At 41.4% G+C, this 26,049-nt stretch overlaps 1 protein-coding gene across 4 annotated transcripts in view; it reads left to right on the top strand.

Annotated features, from left to right (window-relative positions):
- Positions 1-26,049, top strand: part of phf14 (PHD finger protein 14) — an 88,852-nt gene that overhangs the window by 50,073 nt on the left and 12,730 nt on the right. For 3 of the 4 annotated variants that reach the window (XM_070845936.1, XM_070845938.1, XM_070845937.1), the window contains exon 17: positions 20,764-20,881. In XM_070845936.1, coding sequence (XP_070702037.1) covers positions 20,764-20,881 — 118 coding nt within the window. Of the gene's footprint in view, positions 1-996; positions 3,313-20,763; positions 20,882-26,049 lie in introns of those variants that run through there. The other variant, XM_070845939.1, reaches the window with a different exon arrangement.

The raw sequence follows: 26,049 nt of genomic DNA on the forward strand, positions 1-26,049 counted from the left end.
CCTTCTCAAATTTTCTATTGTCCCATCAAAACTGTCCTTCGCTTATTGTAACTTGAACCAGTTTACGACTTTTGGAACTGGAATGTTAAAACATAACTAATCATTTTGAGTGTGATACTTTTCCCATTATTCTTACATTACCAGTTGTATATTCTCAAATAGTAGTAGCTGGGAAGCCTTTATTTTAAACAGGAAGGAAAAGGAGAGGCATTTATTCTGTTAAAGCCCCTCATTTCTTTCTCTCCTTCACATCGTCATTTGCTGTTGATACAGCTGCACACTTGCTCCGTCTTTACCTGTTGTCTTGATGAATTCTGAGTAATGTATATTCTGCAGCACTAATTTCATAACTGCACCAACAGAATATGGTAAGAAATACAATGGTGACTTATTACTTAATTCCAACTGCTTCTGCGTTGCTGTTTTTTCAATAGCTGTTAAACTACTGTCAATTAAAACGCGGAGCTTCCAGCACAGATGTTGAACACTGCAGGAATTTAAATGTCATAATCTTAGAGCTTTAACAGTAGCTCAGGCACCTTTCTTATGGCTTTTAATGTAATGCATGTGCAGGAAGCTAACACTGATGGCTGATGCGTTCAAACCGCACAATATGCTGAATATGAGATGTACCGTAGGTCATTACAACACCCATCGTACCCCCAATATTTTTACCCGCTCAACTCACCTTTATTTGTCAATGCAGGTTTATTATTTGAGACTTTTTATTCAAGCACTACCTTACAGAGCAACTTTATACCTCTTCATTTACATCAATGCAGTGGCATCTTTTTAGAAATGATGCTGTAGGTCCGTAGCACAAGCAGTGTCGTGGAAACACATGAAAGAAAAAGCTCAACACTTGAACAAGTGTTGTATGAATAAGTGTTTGTATTTCATTTGTGGTGCTCTTGAAGCAGTGTTAAAGTTGTAAGGGTTGCTGGTCGGGGGTGTGAGGTGTGCTGCCCTGACTCTTTCTATCTTTGCATTGCACAGGTTGTGAGAGCCGGGGCAGCCACCTCACCTCCCATAAAAACTTGGGACAGATGACCGTTGGCTTAGAGACAGAGAGAGGCAAATTGAGGCTTTTGAAGAATGGCGCTCGGGTCAGGCTGAAGAACGAGACCGTCACGCTACCCTGCAACCACCTCTGATCCAAACTGGACCAACAACCGTCCAACGAAAATTGAGCGGAACTGCCTAAATCTAAAACATGGAGCCTAGATGCTGAAGTGTTGTTGAACCCAATACTTTTGGTTAATATTGGACTCTTAACTGCTTTTACACACTACGAGTTACTGTGTTGATTCTTTTTTTGACCAGCTGTGGCTCTAGTTGCGTCTATGCAATTGCCTGCATCTACAAAGTTTTGATCAGTTAAGAACATGTATACACGCAATTCATGTATTAAACTGTTCTGGCAAATAACCACAGCACCTGTCTTGCACTACTTAGGAAGCATTAAACAGAACTAAGTAGGGAACGATAAGAGCATACTATTTGTAATATGTAAGACACTGAGTCCTGGTATCTTTAAGGATCCCATATAATGGTGCCACTACTTTCTTAATGTGATGTATTTCCTTCAGAAGCAGGATGTCAGACAGTGAGGGATCTATCAGCTGTGGAGTGGAGATCAGTTTGATCTGATGCACAGGCATAGGCAGTTTATTGATGATAACAGTATACCCTCTATTGAAACATGAAGACTACTAACAATGTACTGTTTTTCCAAGAAGAAGCCTCTTTCTAGATAGCTCAAGTGCCCACTTCATGGGACCTTTTAAGATTATGTTCAAATCTGGCTGTTGAGTGTGATACGTTTGTCCCAAAGCTGACAAACTTCTTGACTGCTCACATGTTCAAGTGAGCTTCCCTTGTAGGAAATTAGAGGAAGACTTGTGGCTCAGGTTGTTCACAGTGTGAAAGCGCAGCAAAAAACCTGTATGTGGTAGAAAAAGCAGAACAATTGTGCACATCGTCTGACTTCTGACTATCCCATATAATTCCTCTCTATGCCTCTAGGTGCTCACATGTAACATGTTTAAGAATTCTTGTACATCAGCGTATTAATTGGTTCTAGGCTGGGGTTCTGCACTCAACATCTCTCCACATGACTTTTCATCGGGACCAATCGGTGTTGTTAAATGAAGTCATCTGCCGCCCAATCACTCTGAGCGCTCCAGTGTGAATTCGGTTTATTGCGGACTCACTTGAACGTAGGCTTCCCCAGACTTGAGTGTCGTGTTGTGTTTTCTAAGTAAAAGGAGGACCAGAAAAGTCAGTGTTGTGTAAAAAAAACAAAAAAAAACCCAACTGTTCGTGGTGTATCAAGTGTAGCAGTAAAGTAATGCCATAAAGCAAATGTAGTAGAAGCAAACTAGTGTAGTTAGTGGTAATAACACTTAATAGTAGTCCAAATGTCTTTAGTGTCTTCAGGCATTTAGAAGTCTTCCTCTGTCTCTGTATCTTGAAGTGACAGTTAAACTGACACGTCCTCAGAAAGAAGCCCAGCTTTGTCTCCGTGTCCCTGGTGGCCCATAGTCAGTGCTGTCAAAACAACAGCTGCTTGCTTTTCTGTCAGGACTCAAGACAAGTGTCACATTTTGCCCTCGTATGTCACTCTGTTGCCTATCCAGGGCCCCGTATGAATGCTTTCGGGAGCAGTCAAACCCATGCCATTTACTGCTTTTTGTGTCTCGGGAGTGTGTCCAGAAACACCACCACACTGGGTTTGTCTTTAGAGACGAGAACTTGGCGCAGAATAGCTTGCTGACTCTTGACCAGTCCTTTCCCATCACCCATATTCAGTCAATCTCAAAAGACTGCGTGTCAGTTCTACAATGCATGGCTATATCTATTTACTCAGATCTGTACAGTAATTTAAAACTGAACATAAGTGATGTGGTGATCTTGTGGAATTTAAATGCCACGTAGCTATGTAGTGTGACAATGTGTACAGTATTTATTAAAGAGGCCAAACATGTTTTTTTTTTCCTTTTTGTGCCTACATACTAGATTATATACTGTATCATACGCTTGTGTTGTGAACAGAGTTGAACTCTGGTTTGTGATGCAGTCCTTAAGCGACTACCATATTTTCTTTTAGTTGCCAAGCATTTGTTTACATTTGTTCTCAGACGTGCTCGAAGGGCACATCTCTGATTATTTGTGTTCTGTATTACTGTGCTACTGTATGAAGTAAGAATGTGAATGTCGGTGCTGTTGTGTATGTGAAGTGTCTCAGCCTCTGGCCTATAGCTCTTGGAAAATTAAGCGGAGCTTTAATAAACTCTTGACTTTTTCACCTTATTGCTGCAGTGATAAATGAGTGTCAGCCAGCTAATTAATTGTTCTAAAGGTGCGGCAGCGGCGGTCCGTTTGTGCGTGTAATGCCCTCTGTCATCTTTGATTTATCACCTGGGAAGTGGGCGACTTGTTGAGGGGGGGGGTGGCTCAGATGAAACGTTGCTTCTCAGCCCACATACAGTACAGCCTGGAACTGATCTGCTGGATTCACTGACAACAAGGTCTGATCAGCGTAGACCTTTTTAAAAACACCACCACACTGTAGGTGCCAATATAGTGACCTTTAGTTTTTGCAACGAAGCATTTCTCAATTGTGTGATAATTATTTTATCGTGTAAACTGTTGGAATCACACTGATTTTTAATAAAAGAATAAAAGTCACTAACAAGGGCCATGGAAGAGAACGCAAAAGGGTTCAGCATGTGTCTAAAGCTGACATCCTGGCTTCAGCTTGGTGGCTCAACATAAGTGTCAGTAGTTCATCCTCTGGAGACAACAGACAACCGTGCTCCGTTTCCTGCAAGCTTGGAACTTAGATGTTGATTAGGGTCCAACTGGTAGTGGAGTTTTGAAGCGAATACCTAAATGTATATTTGATTGTTTAAAATGACAACGACACTAGAGTCCTACTCATCTTACAGTGTAAAAATAAACGTGTCAGTGCTCTCTGGTGGGTGAACTATGTAGTGGAGACACTCAAACATGTCTTTCCATTTTTGGTTACTTATTGCATACGTATTTGCCAGTACATCTAATATTAGTTCATATTTCTTGGTCTGGCTCTAGTTTTGACAGAGCTTGTTGTTGGCACAAGTGGACAGTTAAGTGGGATCAATGGAAATCATCCACGTAACATTTTAGTAGTTGAGCTTTTAGGTTCACTTCTGACCTTTTGTCAGTAAAGAGTTGACTTATTGAAAATTTCACTTTCCATTAGAGGATAAAGTTGTTTGTTCAGCTGCAGTGTAGGTTGTTCACTTTGTCGGGTCTTCATGACAGCTGAGAAAACTATCCGCTGATGGAGGCTACAAGATGTGTCTAAAAACACCGGGACAGTTCCCGTTAGTTCGTCACGCAAAATGTTTTGTCAAATTGCCATCAGTAGAGATATTTTGTTGTGGGTCCGTTTTCTACAGAGGAATACGATGCTGCAGCCCCCAGTCAGGTAAAGCAACATAAAATCTAGTAACGTAATACAAGCAAATGCATTTGGTCCGTTGACAGGACAGCCTTTTTTTTTAAAACAAATGGTGGGAGGAGACCGAAAGAGAGAGATTTTTTGTTTTCTACATGGTGACATCATTGCAAGATGGAACCAGGTCACCGTGGTGAACTGTAGCTGCCCCAATCCCTCTCCCTCAACCCCGGGGGCCTTGGGGGACTGAACAGCAGCCGGCAAACCAAAGATCAGCTCGGCTACAGCTGGTTTCTGGTTAGGGGATGAGACTGAGGCCGGGAGAAGAAGGAAGGGGGAGGGGCTGAGGGATGAAGAGAGAGAAAAGCTAGCAGGGAGGTTCTGGAAAGCAGTAACCTTTCTGATGATGAGTGCGTTTCCCATTACTTCTCTGACACCGGATCCGGGGAGATGATTTAATGGCGGCATTTTGTTTTTGCTGACTTCACCCTTTTTCCCCCCTATTAAAACAGAAAACACAAGAGCTGGGACTGGGGCTGTGTGGGAAGTGTGGCCAAGCAGCTAAAATCTATTACTCCTCAACTTCTTCCCCTGTCTCTTTATCTGACTGATTCTGTCACAGTGTGGGTGCGCTCAAATGCCTCCTCTTCCCTCTCCTCCTCCTCCTCAACTGGTTTCTGTTTTATCATCTTGTAAAAGCACTGTGTTGCCTCCAAACCCATTTTTAATCATTCCACGCTGAATATGACTCACAGCCCCATGGGTGTCTTATACCTTAATTGATTACCTCATCATAGACTTTTTAATGAAGTTGTTGTGTGCCACGAGCTGTTTGTATCTAGTGGAATTTCAGCAGCAAGGTACCACTAGAGTAGACTTAGTTTCTGGCTTGGTCAAATGCTAGAAGGCTCCAGCTTGTCCTGCAGGGGTGAGGGCACAGAAACAGATTCTTCTCCAAGGTTGTACCCAGTTCACTGGGGCCCCCTGCTGGAAATGACGATAAACTTCAGATGCATTCGAAGCGCTGTGTGAGAGCTGTGGAGATCACTCACTTCCCCTCCAGCCTAGCTGTGAATGAATTGTGTCCAGATGAGCTAATAAAGGCAGCCGCTCCGACTTAGCTTTCTCCATAGGTGTGACTTCAGCAGTCCATTCATTACTTACCTGTCTTGTAAAACAATGGCTCTTTTATAATGTTACAGTGACCCAACAGTAAATCAAAAGAAGTAGGAGGCCAAGAATCCTCTCCTTTCTATGGAAAGACACCGGCGTACTTTGTCATGGATGAGAGTCAATGGCTGAGTGCTTTGTGTCATATTGATTTCTGTCACATGGTCACTCCCAGGATAATTGCATTGCCCACTTGTGATAAATTCACTGCCTTGTTTCAGTCACTTGGGCTCAGACTCTAGGGCCGCTGCAGAGAAAAGAAGTTTTTTAGGCTGCAGCCCTACCGTCAATACATGGACCCATGACCGTGGTTACAAAGCAACAAGCGTCAATAACCGTACAGGCCCTATGTCTCATCGTTAAGGTTATTTAGCACAGTGCTTCATTTCTGTGTTTTTGTCATCTGGTTTGGTTTTGATAAGGGCAGAAGATAATGGAAGCTGATGCCTTTTGAAGTAACTGCATCTCAAGGGGTTCAGCCACGGAGAAACTACTCAAACAGTAGTAGTTACTCACATTTAACTTATATAATAACGCTTTAAGCAACTATATTACATTTAAAAGAAGGAATTATTTCTCTTACAAATGGAAAGAACACAATACACACTTGTTCACTTCAGTGTACTCAGGGGTTTTGTTGCCACACCACTACTTAGTCAACTATTTCACACGGCATTGTTGAATACTCAATTCTGATTGGTCAATCACAACAGTCTATTATTTCTGTATAGCAGATACCATTCTGATAACAGAAGCCATACAATCATTTTTAAATCAATGAAATTGAGGGATAATAAGCGGGATAATGTGCAGCAAGGGGCGGTCAAATCCCTTCAACATAGTTCAAGACCCCTCTGCTCTGCGTCACTCTGTCGGGGTTCGTTCTGCAATAATGACCGGCTTGCTGTACATTATCCTGCACTTATGTCCATATTGCCGTACAACAAACACAGAATCAGTTTGCTGACTTTTAATAACTTGTTTTAGCATTTCCCATTATATCAGAACTGTCACACACCCCCCCCAGTGACAGGGGTGGGTCAAGGTGAGGGTGAGGCTTAGCAGAAGTTACATAGCCTTGCTTCAGTTGCTTTTGTGCTAATTTCTCCAATGATATTTGCAAAACACAGCATAATTTGTGCCGATCAGCCACTGAAGAAATGAACAAAGATAAGACGAACTTACAAACAGACTTACTGTGCTAAGTTCTGTTATGTAACATCATATCTTGGTCTAGATATGAACTAAATACAGACTGCTTTTAATAGATAAAGTTATTCCGTCAGACAATATGACTCCAAAACCCCAAGCATCTGTACAGAGTTCTAAATCATCTTTTTGAAATCCACTCATTGAAGTAATCAAATACTTCTGTGAGATACATTTGTTGCTTGTGGCTCAGGAGCTCACATTTAGACACATAATTGACTCAATCTAATATTGTATTATCTATGTCCTCATCAGTGCAGTTGCAGTTAATTTAGTTTTGTTGATGCACTGCTGAATATTTCTGGAGGCTATGTGGTTGAATCGAGACTCTTTGCGGCTCCTTGAGTAATGGCACTTCCCCTTTATTAGACCTGGACAGAAATGTGACAGCCATGTTGAAAAAGGTGGATGAGATCAAAAGAAACCAGCTTAGATATGTGGGCCATCAGCCCTGCTTGGCAAGGCTGGGTCCCGGGATGATACTGGAGGGGAGGAGGGGATCTGAGTAACTTCTCACTGAGAATAAATGCCAGATGAAAGTGGACACGAATCGCCAGCCGAGAGCAACATGTGTAGCAGACAAAAGCAATCAATCATGTCCCCTCTACCACCTCACCTCCAATAAGATTACATCAATCAATAACCTCTCTTATGAGTGATTGGATTTTGTCTGCTTCCAAAGTACAAGGGAATGGGAGGGGGCTGCTCAATTTTCCCAATGATTAAAGCGGGGCCAAATTGCTTTGATAACATCAAGGACCTTGCTGTGGCAGGGTGTGTAAGGGCAGTATTTGGAGCAGATAGGCTGGAGGTAGCAGGTGGCTCAGACAGTAAAGAGACTTAGAGCAACACTAGCTACATTACGTAGATGGCCACTGAGAGTCCAAATTCACCATTCAGCATGCTCTAAGGGCCCAATGCTGCTTAACACCAGCCAGAAACATCTGTTTCCTCACTACATTGGTTAACCCGCCTGGCTAAAACAACAGCCTGTAGGAAAACATGGACGATGTGTCTGTAATGTCATCCATAAGTTTCTAAATCGTTGTTTAGATGACTGACATTATGGCTGCCTTGGCAGTTCCAAGTATATCCAAGTGTAACAGATGGAGGTAAGGTGGGAGAAGCCAGCAGTAACCCTCACAGCTGCGTGCGTTAGGTTTAGACACATTTCAACCTAAGAAACACATCCCAAGAAGTACTTCTGTTGAGATGTTTAGGCCCTTATCATTCATGTTTTTTTAAAATGTGAAAATGTGAGAGGCATCAATGAACCTATCGAGATTCATCACCTGAATTTGTAGTTCCCTCAGCTTTACGGAGTGTTATATTGAGTTTCAGGTTTCAGTTTGAGTCTGCCACTTTGGTCCAAGCAGAAGTAACTCAGTATCTACTGGATGGATTCCCATGACATTTTGACCAGATGCTTATAGATGCCAAGGGAGTCTCTTTCGCACCACCAGCATCTCAACGTTTTTCTTTTCCAGTGAAATATCTTAACATCTCCTGTATAGATTGGAGAGAAATGTATGGTTCCAGCCAATGTATCATACTTTTGGTGATCTTTTGACATTCCTGTAGCATCGCCATGAGGTTGACCACAGAAAGTCTGAACATCTGTCGAAAGGATTACCATACGTTTCAGTACACACATTCATGTTCTCCTCCAGATAAATGGGAATAACTATGGTCAACTTTTCAATTTGGCCAGCACTAATGATCAAATACCTGCAAAACAAGTGATATTACCACTAGCATTGTGATTACTGTGGTTTATGCAAATTACCAATGTTTGCAATCGAACGCACTAAACTAACGTGGTTAACACTGTCAGTGTGAGCATGTTGCCATGCTGCTATGACAGCAGCGTTGATCTCAAAGCATTGCTGTGGCTAAGAGTACAGCCTTACAGAGCACAACACAACATAAGCCATAGAGGTGATTTGAAGGGTACAGAATTACAGCGTGGTTCTAACCCTTTTTCCTGAACAAACATACAGATGCAGCCACCTAGAATTGCTGGTTAGTCTCCGACAGGCCCGAGCCAGGATCACAGTGAGACTATTTTTAATTTTTATGTGTGAATTTGCTTTTGTATGGGATCTCATCAAGAGGCAGTCAGAGCCTTTAACTGGCCACTGTAGATCTGTGACTAAATGTTTATTGCAAATTACAGTATTGTTCCCAGGTTGTTTCAGCTGACAGAACAAATTTGCTTGACAGAGTAGCCAAGTTTAATATTTGATTGCTGACTTGAATTCTTCGGAATCAAGAAGAGAATCAAGAAGACTTTATTGTCACATGTTCAGCAGTTACATGAAGCAATCACTGGCAGTGAAATTCTTGTGTCTCTGCTAACAGTATCATTTAAGAAAAACACACCAGCAAGTAAGTAATATAAATTAGGTAGCCTATACAACAACAAAAATAAATAAATAAAGAAAAGAAAATACCCATTTTTGAATCCCATTTTTGGCTTTGTCTGATTTTTTTTTGTCTCGGCTAGCAGTCTTTGAGTTAAGCAAGTCTAAACATGTCCAGTATCTGCTAAACTAGTATAAATCAAATGACTAAAGGAATGAGGCAATGGCATGTTGGTGATACAGTAAAAATTCTACAATACTTGCACTGCTAGTTGGCAATAGCCCACCAAGCTAGCCAACTGCCAGTTAGTAAGTTCCACCATCACGTCAACTCTCTGTGACAATAGCTAGCATGCCACAGCTAATACTATGTCATTCTTCGTTATTTGAGGTTCACCCAATCCCTTTCTTCAAAAGGCCTGTCAAGATGTTTGACTCCATGAGCAATTCCTCTGACAGCAGTGAATATCTTTTATTTCTGTCATAAACTGTGATCTAAGGCCCTTAAAGCAGTGGACCGTGTCTGTGTTGGTCAGCTCTCAGTGTGTATGTGAAGAACTGTCCAAATCAAATTTTAAGCTCAGTTTTGCTGAAAAAGAGGATGGACTTTAGCCCACGCTCCATAGATAAATGGAGATTAAGAACCACATTATTACACACATACACAGAAAACCGTGCATCAGCACCAGTGAGCACTGCTTTAATTCAAAGATCTCCCCCACGATACACAACAAACATTACAATGGGTTAATTAAGGTAAAGTAATTAGAGAAGCATATGTGCAGTCGTCACAGTCTTGCTAAATAAAAGGAGCCCTCCTGTGAGTTTGGAAGGTCTTCAAGAGTCTCCAGCCGCGAAACTAAAGAGTTTGCTCCTTCCTTTTCGCCTTAGTTGGAGATTCATGTGAAATCAATTGCCAGTTTGTGTGCAACAATAGGAGTGTCCTCATTAGTGGAGCACACACACTTTGGTCATTTGTCTTCTATTCACTAGGTGGCCGGAGGGCACTTTAAATTCCCATCGTTTCCTAAGCAGATATGCCTGCTCAGCCCATCCAAGACTCTTTGCTGTGTGTGTGTTTTAGTGTGAAAGAGATCCACCTGCCTCTGCACATTTGTGCTAATGTGCAGCAGCTGTTAGCTTATGCCCCTACAACTCATAAGGTGCCAATTATTTATGCCAATTAAATTTCTACTCAGATTTTAGTAAATCCACCGTGCTTAATGTGAAAGCACTACAGGTATATTATGTGCCATGTTTCACAGCCTTTCTTAGTCCAGTGCCAGAGGGCTACCTTCCATAACTTTATGCTTATTAGAGTTTGGCCCTTCTCAGTCCCAACTGTGTTCTGTTGGTTTCCTGAAGAATAATTCTGGTTTATTGCAACTTGGGTCTTGTTTTGTTTTTTGGCCATCATTCCCAGAGATAACAAGTCACCAAATTAATTGCTGACATCTGGGATCGCAGTGACATAGTCTGACAGGGCAGTCTCTGCTGAGTTGTGTTGGGTGGGTATTGCTTCCACTGTCATTTTTCCTTATCACTGTAATGCCGTTGTGGCTCAAAGAAATATATTTTGTTTACTTTGTTCAGTAACTTCAGAGTGATAATAATAGTAGTAGTTGTTAAAATGTCTAGTGGTCCACTGTGAGGAATACAAAGGGACAGATGGCCAAATGCTCAGAATGCTCCAATCAAAGGGTTATAATTAAGCTAGAGGTAGGGGGATTTGTTACCAGCTGACATTGACATGTTTAACGTTATCGCTCTTGGTGACCTGTTAAAGGTGCCCTGCAGAGTTTTTCTCCTTTTGTAAAGAAACATAAGTTACTACATAGGCTGCAGGCCATCTGTTACCACTGGTGAACGGGATAGTAAAAGCTAATATCTGCCATGAACACAAAACCTCAGAAATCATTATAATGATGGATGAAATTTTCCTTTATTGCTCTGCAAGGTCCTGCGAGGTCACTGTCCGTGCATGCAAAGAGTAGAGTGGTGGCTACAGTCAGTCTACGACATAAACATACATAATACAACTTCAGTAACATGATGAGTCACAAACCTTGGCAACACCAGACGGTATCTGTCCTGTGAGGACCACAAAACTCAATAAAAAGGCAACTTCTCAGCTAAGGAAAACAGCTTGTTTTTAGCTTTGTGACGATACATTTCCTACATTACAAGTATAGAGTCATGCTGCAAATATATGTAGATGACAATGATGGAATATGTCATTCTTCAGAGACACATCAGAAACATTAGCATTCAGAATCACAAAATTTGAAGATACATGGTATTCCTCAACGCAGCATGGTGGTTAGCACTGTTGCCTCACAGCAAGAAGGTTCCAGGTTTGAACCTTTCTGTGTGGAGTTTGCATGTTCTCCCTGTGCTTGCGTGGGTTTTCTCTGAGTACTTTGGCTTCCTCCCACAGTCCAAAGACATGCAGGTGTGTGAGTGTGAATAGTTGTTTGTCTCTGTGTGTTGGCCCTGTGATTGGCTGGTGACCAGTCCAGGGTGTACCCCGGCTCTCGCGCAGGTCAGCTGGGATTGGCTCCAACCCCCCCGCAACCCTGACGGATAAGCGGTATAGATAATAGATGCATGGTTTTCCTCAGACAGGAAAGGTAAAAAAATAGAATGGAATAGAAATAAAAATTAGCATAAAACGGAAACACTCAAGTAAAGTACAAGTCCCTTAAATTTGTTCTTAATTAAAGTACTTAAGTAAATGTACTTCTGAAATTCTTCAACTGTTCGTTTAATTCATCCATCTTTTGGGAAATCAGTTTTCACCCCCATTCTGTGGAGCTGTGGAGCAACCCAGTTTTTCCAGAACAGTGATACTCTGGATAATCCACAGAAATACACTGTGAACTGTTTTTATAGCAGCTAGTTCTCCAGTGGAAAGTAGTTACAACAAAACCTGTTAATTTCCACAGTTATCATTCCTGAAATTTGTAGCAATTTTTAAATAATGAAAATGTTGCAATTGCCACAAATAATAGTATTTTTTTGTGAATTCTCTGATATTGTGCTTTCAATTGTGTTATTGATTTGAGTTACATAGTTAGGAAGTATGCATTTCCTAATGTATGCACTTTATGTATTATATTGTATTTTGGAAGCATAAGTATTCCCACCAGATTTGTTCCCTTTTGTTCAGCTGGAGATAAACACTCTTGCAGTTTGTGAGTTCAAAGTGGAGAGAAGGACTCTGACCAGTGAAGACAAAACGAAGAGGTTGTACCTAAAAGAGGGCTACCTCTGCTGCATGCACATGGTTTGGGTATGAAAGTCATGTAAGTCTGACAGGGACCAGAAAACCTTACCTCTTTTACCACCTACACAAAAACCATGTAGAATTCATAAATGAACATGGCTCCTACATGTTCAGGCTGAAGTTGTTCTCAGTCTTTGCAGTGGAACATCACATTTGCCTCAGTCAAAGCCTGAGGCACATTTTGCATTTGTCTTTAGAGCCATCCAATCTGATGCCTTCAAACTGCCTAATTCCTTTCAAAACAACATCCAACATAACGCTGGCTTCATTGTTGAGGACTAGTAACTGATATCTAAAAACTGGCTGCCACAAATCATGCGCAGACAGCTTCTTGGACATAGTGCATATTGCGATTTCATGATATCCCTCCTGAAACCTCGCCATGTGAAGCCAGAACAACCCCAACAAAATGAAACAGAATGAGCGTGGAGGAGCAGTCTCACCCTCTGATTTATCAGTGTATCCTATTCATTTTATTGACTGAGGTGAGAAAGGTGGATCAGCAACTTCCTGAATGCCTCACCTCTCCAGGAGTGATACATATGATTCTGCTCGGTACTCTGGGGCACCAATAGTTGTTGGGGTTTGCACCATTTCTGGGTCAATTTGGCTATCGGAAATAATAATAAAATAATTATTAAAGATAATTAATAATTATATTGATTAGTGGGACTTGTAAAGTCCACCTCGATAAACGAGGAAAAAGATTGGCAGTTTAGATTATTCAGTCTCATAAAATACTAAACTATCAATTTGGTATTATGACTACTACCTACTACAAAAGTTACCATGTTGATAGTGAGTTGAAGGAGTTCTTGACAGAGTAGAGGTTGGCAGTATTCACTCTTGTACAATATTAAAGGAGACAGCATGTGGATTAAAACATTTATTAAAACATAACAAAATCAAACATACAATCTAACTTGTATGTTAGATCCAGTGTGACTAGCTAACAAACAATAGGGAGAGAGAGAGTGTATTCTTGGGCTTGCGTGCTGCAACCACCTTCTACAAATCCCACCAAAAAATGTTCTATTAGATTCAAATCAGGCTACTGTGACCGCCATTCTAGTATCTTCCAGGACTTTTTCTGAAGCCAAGCCTTGGTGGACATTGAGGTATGCTTGAGATCATTGTCCCGTTGGAAGGTCCAATGATGGCGCAAAAAACTGCTCTTCAAATGTATAATAGAGTTTATTTAACTCAGCACACTGATAAGCAATCAATGATACTTCATCTGGTAAACATCTACTCTTCATGTAATCGAAAAGCAACTATTGGTATAAATTACTAATAAATTTAAAAGATACAGGCAATCATACAGTGTGTGTGTGTGTGTGTATGTGTGTGTGTGAGGGAGAGGTGGAGAGGGAGGGGCAAGAAGGAGAAGGCAAAATGCTGACGTAGTCACATAAGTAGATACGCCACGTAAGAGTTCAAAATGACTGATTAGCCCTTGAGAGTTGAACAGTGAGAACGAGAGTACAATGAAGAATTTACCAGTCTGTAGCAACAAGTGGTGCAGAACACCACAGAGTATGCTATGGCGCTAACCGCACCTTTAATGTTATGTGGAAGTGTGTGTGCGTGTAGGTGTACACTTGTAGGTTAGTGAGGAAAAGAAGAAAGGAAAGCACTCAGATCAAAGCAAAGACCGCCACAGAGACTGTTAGCAAGGTTTTAAGGTTACGAACATCTGATCAGCAAACACCTCCTGTAGCAACTTGCGTCGCAGTGGAAAGGCAGTGTGGCTCCATCGCGTGCGCTGGTTATGTATTCTTAGTGACGCCATGGCCACATTGCTGGGTTTTTCCTGGACTGTGGTGGGCATCTTCCAATGAGACTCCTGGATTTGAATCCCAAACAAATTCCCACATAGTTTAGATGTGTAACGTCCGGTTACGTTTTGGAGCCTGTTTCTTTGTTTCAGGTGCCTGTTTCTGTGTTTCAGGCTTTGGAATTTACATGTAGGCCTTTCTTTGTTCTCCTACATGGTGAGGTCCCAACATCCACCTTTTGGCCTGGAGAATAGGGTGCTGACTTCTCCATCTTTAATGGACATGCTACATTTGACACTTTTGTTCAGGAGATTTGGCTCTCAAGCCACAGAGGTAATTGGATGTTCTTTGTCCTAGCGCATATGCTAAAAGTAGGGATATGGTAAAGCGGGGGTCATCATCATGGTAGGCAATGGTTGGGGGTGTTTTGAGACATGCTCGTTATCTTTCCAAAAACCAAAATTCAGTACAGCCTAAAGTCTGTATATGTTTTGCCTCTCTATGATGGGTAGATTGAGGATGAATCCTATTTCTAAATTCTTTGGATCTATGGAAATAGGAATTGCACTGCCAAGACTGTATCCTAGGTGTACCTGTGAAGGCTGCATATACTGTAGTATTTGAGAATTTGCTCTACGAGGTCAAGGGAAACCAGATATACCAGACTATTGACCGAGGAAGAGGGAGAAGTTGAATTTCTGGCATTTCCTTGTCGAGTTCACCTATGTGTCTTTAGAATGTACTGAGGCTAACTGAGTTGGCTGCCAAGAGGTCAATGGAGAATAAGACCCAATGTCCAATGCTGCAGCAAGCAGATCACCAAGGAATCGCTTAGAGCGTTTCTTCCCACCGAGGTCCTCCTCTGTGATCAGAAACTTTTGCAGCTGCCAAAGGATATGGACAGGCGTCTGTTTAGCACGTTTGACTCTGATCTTCCCTCAGTTAATTGTGGGGGTAGGCAGATATGTTTGCGGTACAAATCCCAGGGGTCTAGGCATACGTAGATTTTCTGGGTGTAGAGGCCGCAACGGGTGATCAAGAGTCTGGGTATCCCTTGTAGGCCAGTACCGATTGGTGGGCCAGGTTTGATCACTTCAACACATAGGGTGACTCGTAGGCTGAGGACAATGCCAAGGATCCATTGGAGTTTCATCCTAAAACAAACCAGAGTTTAATTATTGTATGTAAGGGTAATGGATGTTAAGAGTTAGTGAATGCTGACACTTGAGTTGGAGCTTGCAGCTTTCTTTATGGTTTTATTGGTGTACGCGTGGAGACACTTTCCTGTCATAGTAGGCTTTGGATCTGGATGAAGTTTTCCTGGGCCCACACAAATGTGGCCTTGAGATGATCACACAAGTCCACCACGTATTGGTTAGCCGTATAGGCAGCAATACTGACGTCCTCCGAATGATACAAGAGGTGCAGCAGAAGAGTCATCTTCTTCCCAGTCATCATTTCAAAGGGCATGACTCCCGTGGAGTGGTACTGTGTGGACCTGATGGCCATCAGCATCAAAGGAAGCTTCACATCTCAATCCTTGCCATTGCTGTTAACATACTTTTTGAGCATGTTAACAATGGTACGGTTGGTGCTTTCAACTGTCAACTGGATGACTGGGGATGGTGTGGGATATGGAATTTTACTTCCACTCCCAGGATGTCAAAAATGGTGGTTATAACGATTGATGTGAAGTGGGTACCTCTGTCTGTACCAATGAGAGCTGTCAATGGAGAGGGGTAGCCCCCAGCACCTGAACACTTAGTTCAGCAGGAGAACTGTTGTTGTGACTGCTGTGTCATTGGGTGCTGGGAGACATTCAACCCACTTGGTGAAAGCGCATGTGACTGTGAGGTGGTACTTGTTACCGCATAAGGATTTAATGACTGGACCGATCCAGTCAATCTGGAGGTTTGACCATGGGAATGTGACCCCTCTTACCTGGAGTGCGGCTCAGCCCAATGATCGGGTCAGCTGAAATTAGCAACGCACTGGCGGTTGTCAAAGGAGAAGACCCTCATGGTCCAGAAACCATTGGCCACATCCACAGTTGAAAGGAAGCAGGCCCCTTTTACATTTGCCAGTTCTTGATCCAGGTGGATCATGGGCCAGCGGGAAAGCGGGAGTTCATCATTCAATAGGCGGTAATCACTGGTGAACTGCTATTTTCCATTTGGTTTTAACACCGGCCAGCTTCGTGAATTATAGGTTGAGTTGCATTCTCTGATAATTTGCTTCTGCGGCAAGTTGTTGAGGATTTCATGAATGGACTCATAGGAAGCCAACAGGTTTTTTCTTACTGCCGTACAAACATTGGTGGATCGGTGGGAACGTAGACGGTTTGGAGGTTGGTGAACCCACAATAGAGTCCTTAGTGAAATAGTTCCTTAAGTGCATCTCTTTGGTCCTCTGTCGTCAGAGCATCTGCTTTTGCAAGCTGTTGCTCAATCTCTGACTCAAAAGATAAGGTTCCATCACTTCATTGTGAAGCGTCTCGTGGCGAGCAGTGGTGATCATTTTGGTCGGAAAAATGAAAAGGACATTATCCAGGTTGTTGTCTCTGGCCAGGGATGGGGGCAGCTCTCCTATACAGGCACTGTCAGTTCAAAATAATGAAAAGAGCTGTCAACCAGCAGTCCTAACAGACTGCGCTGTCAACTGAATTGGGACGTGTGTACAATTTTGGACCAGTAAATGATTGAGCAGTTATTCAACTTAAGCAGGGACATGACGCACACTGTCAAGTTCCTACAAACGGGGTATGGGCTGGAAGAACACCTGTGAGCCTAGGATATCCTGTCTTTTAAGGATAACGAGGTGAATAGGAATACCTGCTGTTCGTGTGGTCTGCCCCGATTGTGGTTCAATGTTGGATGAACAGTTTGCTGCACTAGCCTGAGATCCTGACAAGACGCTCTCTATCTGCTAAGGAGAGATTAAGGAGACCAACAACCACATCCAGCAGGGCTGGGTCGTCTGACTCACGGGGGAGCCTCAACTCGTGGCTCACAAGGGTTGCTCATTTTTCTCCTAAAGTAAGGGAATGCACAGTGGCTCTAACTATTTGGATGCGATTAGAGTTAGATTGCTGCTGTGAATGCACAGGTAAGAGGTGGCTTACCAGTCAAAAATGCAAATTTCTCTCCTACACCCCACTCTGTTATGATGTGCGCCTCCGATGAGTAATAATTGTGTTAGTGAGTTAACAGGCCTTAAACCAACAACGTGCTAATATTGTAATCCAAATAATAATACTACTAACCATTAGTACATTGTACATTAGTACATACAAAATCAAAAAAACACAGCTGAAGGTATGCTTGACAACACATTTTTTTTCTGAAAATGTATTTTTTTAATTAATAATTTGAAATTGGTACATTTTATTACTATACATAAATATTGCAATAAAGCTGGCATTAAATAGCCTCAGACAGGGCACCAATTCTGTTGGGCAATGGCAGGAGCAGGTTTGATTATTAGCAACAGAATGAAGTGATTATTAACAAGATCAAGGCACTTATTAATATCAGTATAATAATGAATAGAAATGAATTATATCTGAGCACCACCCTGGAATCAGGGGCTAATAACCAAACCATGAATTCAGTCATAGCAACTGTGCGTGCGTGCGTGTCAGAGAGAGGTGGAAAGCTGGGAGGGAGGGGTGAAGAGGAGAAGGCAGGATGGTGACGTATTCATGTAAGTGGATACATCACGCGAGAGTTCAAAATAGCGGATGAGCCCGCGAAAGTTGAACAATGAAAATGAGAGCACATTGGAGAATGGAATTTACCAGTCTGGTACACCAGGTGGTGCAGAACACCACTGAGTATACTGTGCCGCTAGCCGTGTGTAGGTGTACATGAGTAGGCCAGCAAGTGTTGGGGAGGCCGTTACCTAGGTTTTAAGGGGACTGACATCTAATCAGCGAACACCTCCTGTAGCAACTTGTGTCGAAATGGAGAGGCAGTGTGGTTTCGTCCTGCGCTGGTTATGTGTTCTTAGTGACGTCATGGCCACACTGCTGGGTTCTTCCAATGAGATCCCAGGATTTGAATCCCCACCAAATCTGTGAAAAGTGCTATACTAAATCAACTTTATTTACTTACTTACAATACTGCAATGACACAGTAAAATACATTAAAAGTATGAGTGTATCTGAGCCAGAAGAGATTGACCTGTGGCTGTAGCACAAAGACTTTTCTTTTAATCATTTATGTGGCTGACTGCCCTTCAGCAAGCTCCCCCTGCCTGGTAAACACATACACACACACACACACACACACACACACACACACACACACTCACTCCACAATTAGAGCCAATTATGCCCTAATCAATGAAGGAGATTCACGTTCTCCAATGAAAATCTGATAACAGATAACAGCCAGGGAGGTCAACCTTAACCCTCTTTATTCATCTCCATTACTGGGGAAAGAAGGACAGCACAGGGGGGTTGAAGGCAGGGAGAGAAACACAACAAGACAATAATGACACGTGTATCGGCAGGGATCAGAGAGATGTAAGGCCTGTGACACTGCAAATGAGCAGTGTACCACAAAGACACTACAGGTGAAGGGCCTGTATGAATGAAATATCAATCTAAAGCCACATTCACAAGGGATCATCACTAAATGTTTTTGTCTGTCAGATGAGCAAAAATATTTTTGACTCACTCAAAGTACAAAAGTCAAATTTCACACTGAGCTGGTTAAAAAATAAAAAAAAAAGAAGTAGAAGGAAGTAGAAGGACATGCAGCCTTTCCCACATTCAAAAAAAACCTCAGATCTACTTTAAAATACAAGGACATCACTCTGATTGCAAGAGGACCTGCAGGTTCACAGGAAAACAGCAGGTAATTGTGGCTGTAATTACTACTCGGGTGGGGGTGAAAAATGACCCAAATGCACACTCAAGACAAGATTAATGTAACTGACTGGCACAGTTGATGTTAAAATCACCTCACAAAAAAGTCCAGATGGGATTTAAAAGTGGGTATGGAGTGCAAAGAAACCCTCCATGACACAGTGAAAAGAATAGCACTTCCCAAAAGTAGATTTACTTGATGCTACTGTTTAGTGGTTTGAAATTCTTATTAATCTGGTTATCTGAAGCCTCCTTCCATCGTAATAAATACCCAGTTTTCAGTAATACAGTTTTTGAACAAACTATTGTTGAAATCTTTTTATGAATGGCAGTGTTTGTTGATCCACCACTTCAACAATTTTTGGATGGATTGCCATGAAATTTGATTTTACATTCCCTTTCTTCTCAGAATTGAACAGTAATCGCTTTGGTGATCCTCTGATATTTCAACTAGCGCATGAAGTAAAATTTTCATTTTGTCCATTATGTTGGTCTATAATGAAATTATTTTGGGTGCAGTGGCTGTGTTCAGCTTGCTAGACTCAGTCTGATTGTCACAGTGAATTTTCCAAACTTTCACTGAAAGTTTGAAACCATGCCTGTACAGAGACCAAAACTAAAACTGAACTATGATCAGAACTGTTGTTTATCAAGAAATAGTTCCACCGCACAACTCCCGCTAAAACCACAAATAGTTCTTTTCACATTGATAACTTGTTGATCAGTGAGTGGTGTTGGTAGGTATGGATAGGATAGGATTGGCGTTTCCAGTCTTTATGCTAAGCTAGGCCAACCTCATTCTTGTCCTCGTACACGTCCTCGTCCACGTCCTTGATTCTTGACTGATATTGATCTTCTCCCATTCTATGAGTACAATATAAGCATGTTTCCAAAAATATTAAACTGTTCCTTCAATATTTGCTTTTGGGGTCATAACTCTATAATAATAATAATTTTACAACAGACGTGAGACTGAAGAGAACGGAATGTCTGGCTGCTGATTGGTTGCGCTGTGAATAAACAGAAACCTACATAAAGATCACTTGTATGACTGGCAGCAGGCACGGTTGATCCAGCCTGTGATTGGTAACTCAGTGCCATGCTCATATCTGCTTTAAACTAGACTTTCAACAGTTGCTAAACCTGCTTATTGATTGTTTCAGTATGCCCATTTTTACCCATGAGAAAAGATTAGGCATCTGGACTTGCCTGTCAGGACTTGCGTCAGTACAAATAACACAACTTGAAACAGTGCAACTTTTGGGTATAAGCAGGGTCGTCATCTTATGAGGGCATATTTTATAAGTTTTTCAGTGCATGTCGTCTTAGTTGTCTGACCATGGTTACCTCACTAGAGGACACGGTCTGTCCAGCTTTAGGAGGCCCACAGGCATTTATCTGACACTAACAAGGCCTGTATTTATCTAGCTGCTGATATGAACCATTGGACAGTCAATGGCTGTATAAGGTCAAGGCAGTGGAGTGATTAGAGGGACTTTTGAATGCATTAGCAAAGTCTCATGACTGACAACTAGGTGCCTAGTCATCATCCATCATAGCTCCTGAGCTGACCTCATATTAGAGAAAGACGGCGGCTTTATTTATGTGAGGAGTAACACATGCCCTTCCCGTCTGTGCTTCAGATGTGACGAGTGTCGGCTCTGCTATCACTTCGGGTGTCTGGACCCCCCACTGAAGAAATCCCCTAAGCAGACAGGATATGGCTGGATCTGCCAGGAGTGTGACACATCCTCCTCTAAGGTGAGTGTGTGCTGGATGTGTGTGCTGAAAGCGATGGAGAGGGGAAGGGGTTCAGTTGGGGTAGGGCTGGTCTGTTTTGACATCTCTCATAATGAGAGCATTTTGTTATGTAGTCAGAATGTATATACTGGGATGTTTGCTTTGACTTATGTACTTACTTGGTCAACCTTGTGCTTACCAAAAAGGCAATAATAATATTCTGTTAATTTTCTGCAGTGGTAGAGCTCCCTACATCGGTAGAGATTTTTGTACCAACTGACAATGTCGGCTTTTGATTGGTGCACTACTAGTTATTTTCCCCCAAAAGGAAATACTGTAGCAGGCGCAATACCTTGACCCTAAATTACAACTTAGAGACTGGCATGAAGAAAGGGTTTTCCCTCTCAGTTGCTCATAAACACAGTCTGAATGACAGAACCTGATTAAGACATTACAGATTGCAGGAGAATGAATGTTTATTGACAGCCTGGTTTTTTGCCATTACCAAAACTAGACTCATGAAAGAGAGACAGCTAATGCTAGTTAGATACTTTGCTTTTTGTCATGTAGGAGCAGCTGAGCTGAGCAGCTTGGCAACAACTCAACATGTTTTGAAAAAGCATGCACAAAAGTAATGTCCAGTCGGAATCATTGCTAAGACAATCATTGCTAGCAAGTAAGGTTAGCTGGGTTCCACTTTATGAGTGGAATACAAAGTTAACTTCATGGTAGATTCTCTAAATTTTGAATATGGGCAAGGGACAAACAGATTGACTCACTAATGGTCACCAAATACACTACATTAGTCAATCAGTACTGATTGAGCAAATTTGAGGGTTTCAATTTCAAGGAATTTCATGCTCAATTTCAACACAAACAAAATTCCCAAACTTTCACAGAGAGGCCAAATTTATGTTGAAACAGCTTAGAATAAATAAATAAATAAATATGATTTTACCATGTAGTACCATGTACTTGTTGAAAGTACCCTGCGGACCACTAATGGTGCAGTGGAGCAGTGTGTTGATGAGCAGGCCCTTGTTTTGTTTGTATCATGTCCTTAACTAGCTTGGGCACAAGCATGCACATTTCACACAACAGTAAACAGACGATGTGATACATGTTTCTACAGATGGTTTCATGCCTTTCCACTCATTAACAGCTTGTGTTGCTTTGCTAAAATAAAAAAAACAGCAATCTGCCAGCAAAAGGCAGGAAAAAAATTCCACAAAATGACTTAGTAAATGTTTTGTGAGGACGGAACTGCACGTAAAATATTTGTTAGGCTTCAGGTATACACATAATTTGTTTGGGTGAAAAACACTGAATGTAAACATAACTGTCTGTTTGAGTGACTTGAAATTCTATTAAAGTTGATCAAGAAGTCAAACATAGTGCAGTAGCTGTCCATCTTAAAAAACAGATCCTTAAGGATAGGATTTCATTTTCGTGAAAGCTAAAATCGTTTGTTTTTATGAAATTACGTTGCAATAAACGGTAATATTTGGCTGCCTCTTGACCTAATTGATAAATGTATCCCCATTTCCATTTCTCTAGAAACTAGTAGTCTGCCCTGCTAGGCTCTATCTATGTGAAAGGGGACTGATTGATGCTGACACAGAGGAAGTCAATTATAAAAGCCATAGTGAAAATGCTGAATCACAGGAACGAACATCCAATTATGAAGACAGCCAAGAGGTTAAAGCTGTCTTTTTATGTTAAGTGGTCCCCATATAAAAATCTATAAGAATCAAATTTGTTTTGAAATGCACCATAAGTATGTTTTTACTTTGATCAGTGCATATACACACAAAGCCAAACATTTAGTGAAATATAAAATTTGAGTAAATTAATGTGGCCACATTAATTTACTCTAATTTTAGGTAACTTGGCATAATTGACCTTTAGTTTTCATACAAATGAAGACCATGTGAATGTTGAAAATCCAGGCAGGATGCTTCCGTATCAGAGGTGAACATCTGTCTTTTTCATGAAGGGATTCAGGGTTAGTTCCAGTCCATTAGGATTCCACTCTACCTTCGAATGAACCTGAGCATAGTTCTCTTAAGGAAAAACAAACCCTGAATTTTTAAGCGTCGTGATGGATTTATATCCTTAGTCTTAGTTTTTGATGATTGGAATTTACTTTATTCGGTTGCCAAATTATATTCACTTTATTATAATGTTCCCTAGAACAGCATTTTTTCTGAGGTCAAGTTATTCTGTTGGCAAGACAGAAACCAATAACATTGACCAGACATTGTTCTTTATGCCCCCAGTGTACACGGTAACATCATCTTCCCTCCAGTCTAAGAAATACCCAAACATTAAAAAATAAAATAAAAAAAAACATAAAAAAGTCAACCCCCTGGTGGTCTTCCAGAATCCATTGAACCTCAGCTACATACATAACTCTTGTTCTGAGTTGCTATTTGAAAATTGTTTAGAGATCGTGCAACAACAGGATTTGGGTTTCATTTCCCCTTGAATGAAATGCAGGCTTATCGCTGGCGCTGGCTCCCTCTATAAAGAAATACATCTGTTCTATTCTACATCAATAAAAAATAGCAACAGACAGTCTGCATATGTCTTCAATCAACATGAAAAGTGTTAACTGCTGCTATAGCTACTGTACTGTATGTTACTGTAGTCACTTTGTTGAATTACAGACATGTTACACACTATGGCACCACTATTTAACCAGGATTGTCCCATTCTTTCCATAAAATTTACAATAATCACAATCAAAGTCTACACTGTAATGTCATGCCAACTTCCATATTATTGATTTTTATACTGGTCATGTGTAAGGAGGGTCACACTTGACATTAGGGTCATCATCTGTTCATGGTGACCAACAATGGAAACAAGAAGTTTCATGGAAATCTGACCAAATGCCTTCAATCCTTTCTACAAGATGTGACCTGAGATGTTGTGAGAATAAACCTAGAAAAGGTGCATCGTCTCGGAAATAGTATATTCAGTCTGGAAGCTTTAGATACTTTATAATGGACCAAAATGTGGGCCATGGTGCATTTTTTGACCTGATAGATGAAAGTATTGGATGAAAGTATTGTTGTGATCTTAGTTGTGCTCACAGTAGCACGAGTCTCTGAGTGTTTCCCAATCACTTCAGTAAAAGCCCATACAATTGATTAGTTCAACAATGTGTTTCTGTTTTTTAGAGTAAGTTAACGACAGCATCGTTAGCGTAGACTGATTGCAGTCTGTGTTCAATATTATTGTTACTCATCTTGCAACTGTGACATCGACAGTTTTCAGTGTTGAGAAATGTTGGTCATGCTCAGTAGGGTTCACTCACTGACTTAGTGACTTCAGTACCACAGCAATTTCTAGCTTCATTATACCGTACAGAAAAATTATCCCTCAAAGTTCCATGCGCAGATTTTTAAATTAGAGGAAAAGAGAGCAGTAGTTTTAGAGTAGTGCTCAACAGGAGTGCTGCGTCTCTAAACTTAAGGCTATCATGACTAACTGAAGGGGTAGCAAGCTAAAAACTAGGTCTGATTGCAGGACCTAATTCTCACAATCACAAGAGGTTGCAGGGGAAAATGTAACCTGAGGTTGTTTGATGCAGCACCCAATACTGTACCAAAGTACAATATTCACTGTAGATTTCAATTCTCTGTCAAATCTCCGTTCTAGACTGTATTTCCCCCCTTTATGCGCTGTAGGGATGCTTTTCTGTGGTTTGTAGCAATGAAGAGAGGATTCCGAGATTCATTCAAGACGTTTATGTAGGTGTACGAGCTCGGAGTCCAACATCACAGGCATAGATGAGACTAAAGAATACAGAGTAAAGCGACCACATATATAGGATTCTACAAGTTATATCTGGTTTCAGATACATGAGAGCATGCCCCAAGATGGACTTGATCTTTCCTTAGAACAACCAGTTGTCCAGACAAAGCGGAGTCGGGAGAGTAGAATGCTGACTTGAGAGTAACATATATACCATGTATGACACAAGTTCCTACAGCATCATGTTACATTAGAAAAACCTTCTAACAGTCGCTGACTCAAAGTATAGACTTTAGCCACACATACTTTTAATCTGCAGACCTTTAGCCGTAGACAAATAGTGAGTGTTCACCCCCTCCACTCCGTGTCATCTCCCTCGTTCTGCCATCACTGATACTTGTGTATCTCATTCCCTATGAAGTTGCTCCCATCATTCTCTCTCCTTCCTGCTTGTTAACATCAAATGAAAAAACCTGTGGGCTTTTGTTCTCACTGCCCCAGAGCAGGGTGACATTTCACTGGTGACAGGAGAATAATGTTCGCTGCATGGACGTGTTGAATTAATATGAACGTTTTTCTCCACTCCAATACAAAGCAAAGATCACTTGGGTTCAATAACTGTACACGTGTTCAAACTGTTGGTTATACCAATCTGTTTATCTTCTACTTTGGAAATGAGCTCATGGAGCTCGTAAATGACGCAAGGTTTCCAATTCTGAAGCATTTTTACAATTTGATTTGAGTTCATTTGGCACATTTAGGAGGCATGTTTAAGCAACAAATGGATGAAAGAAACTAACACGTGTATGCCATTTCTAATATTGCGGGGTCTACACTTTGAGAGGCAGTTGTGAATGTGACATTTTTGAGAAAGCATGGAGTATAAACCTTTTAAAGGCGCAAGGTGCTCAGAGTGTCTCAGTAATAGCAAGTGTGGGGAGATAATTGACTCCACTAAGGGCATCGAAAAAGCACTCTGAGATGAGAGCTGTATTTAAGGAAAGTTTTATTATCTGCTTTTAAATGCCAAGCCATGCAACGTTTTGCCTTTGGGGGTAGAATATTTCTTAAATGCCAACATTAAGTGCAGAATATTACCTGATGGTCGCGATCAGCTGCTGGCAGAGATAGGTTGCGGTCAGCTTCTCTGCCAGGCAGTACAAAGAATGGTACAGGAAGTGATTTGTCAAAGCTCCCTGCAGCCACGGGTCTTATCTAAGAGAAAGATGTACGACATCTGAATGAAGACGCATGCTGGAAGCAGCGGGGAGTATCTTACTGTATGAAATGCTGACCACAGTTTTGGCTAAATGTCCTGTTTGAAAGTCAGCCTGTGTATCGCTCTCAGGATTCCAAAGGTTTATTCGGGATAAGTAGAACCTTGTTTCATCCCCGAACAGATCCAGGGGATGAGGGTAAAAAAAATC

The sequence above is a fragment of the Pempheris klunzingeri genome, chromosome 16 (genome assembly GCF_042242105.1).
Source record: "Pempheris klunzingeri isolate RE-2024b chromosome 16, fPemKlu1.hap1, whole genome shotgun sequence".
Taxonomy (NCBI): domain Eukaryota; kingdom Metazoa; phylum Chordata; class Actinopteri; order Acropomatiformes; family Pempheridae; genus Pempheris; species Pempheris klunzingeri.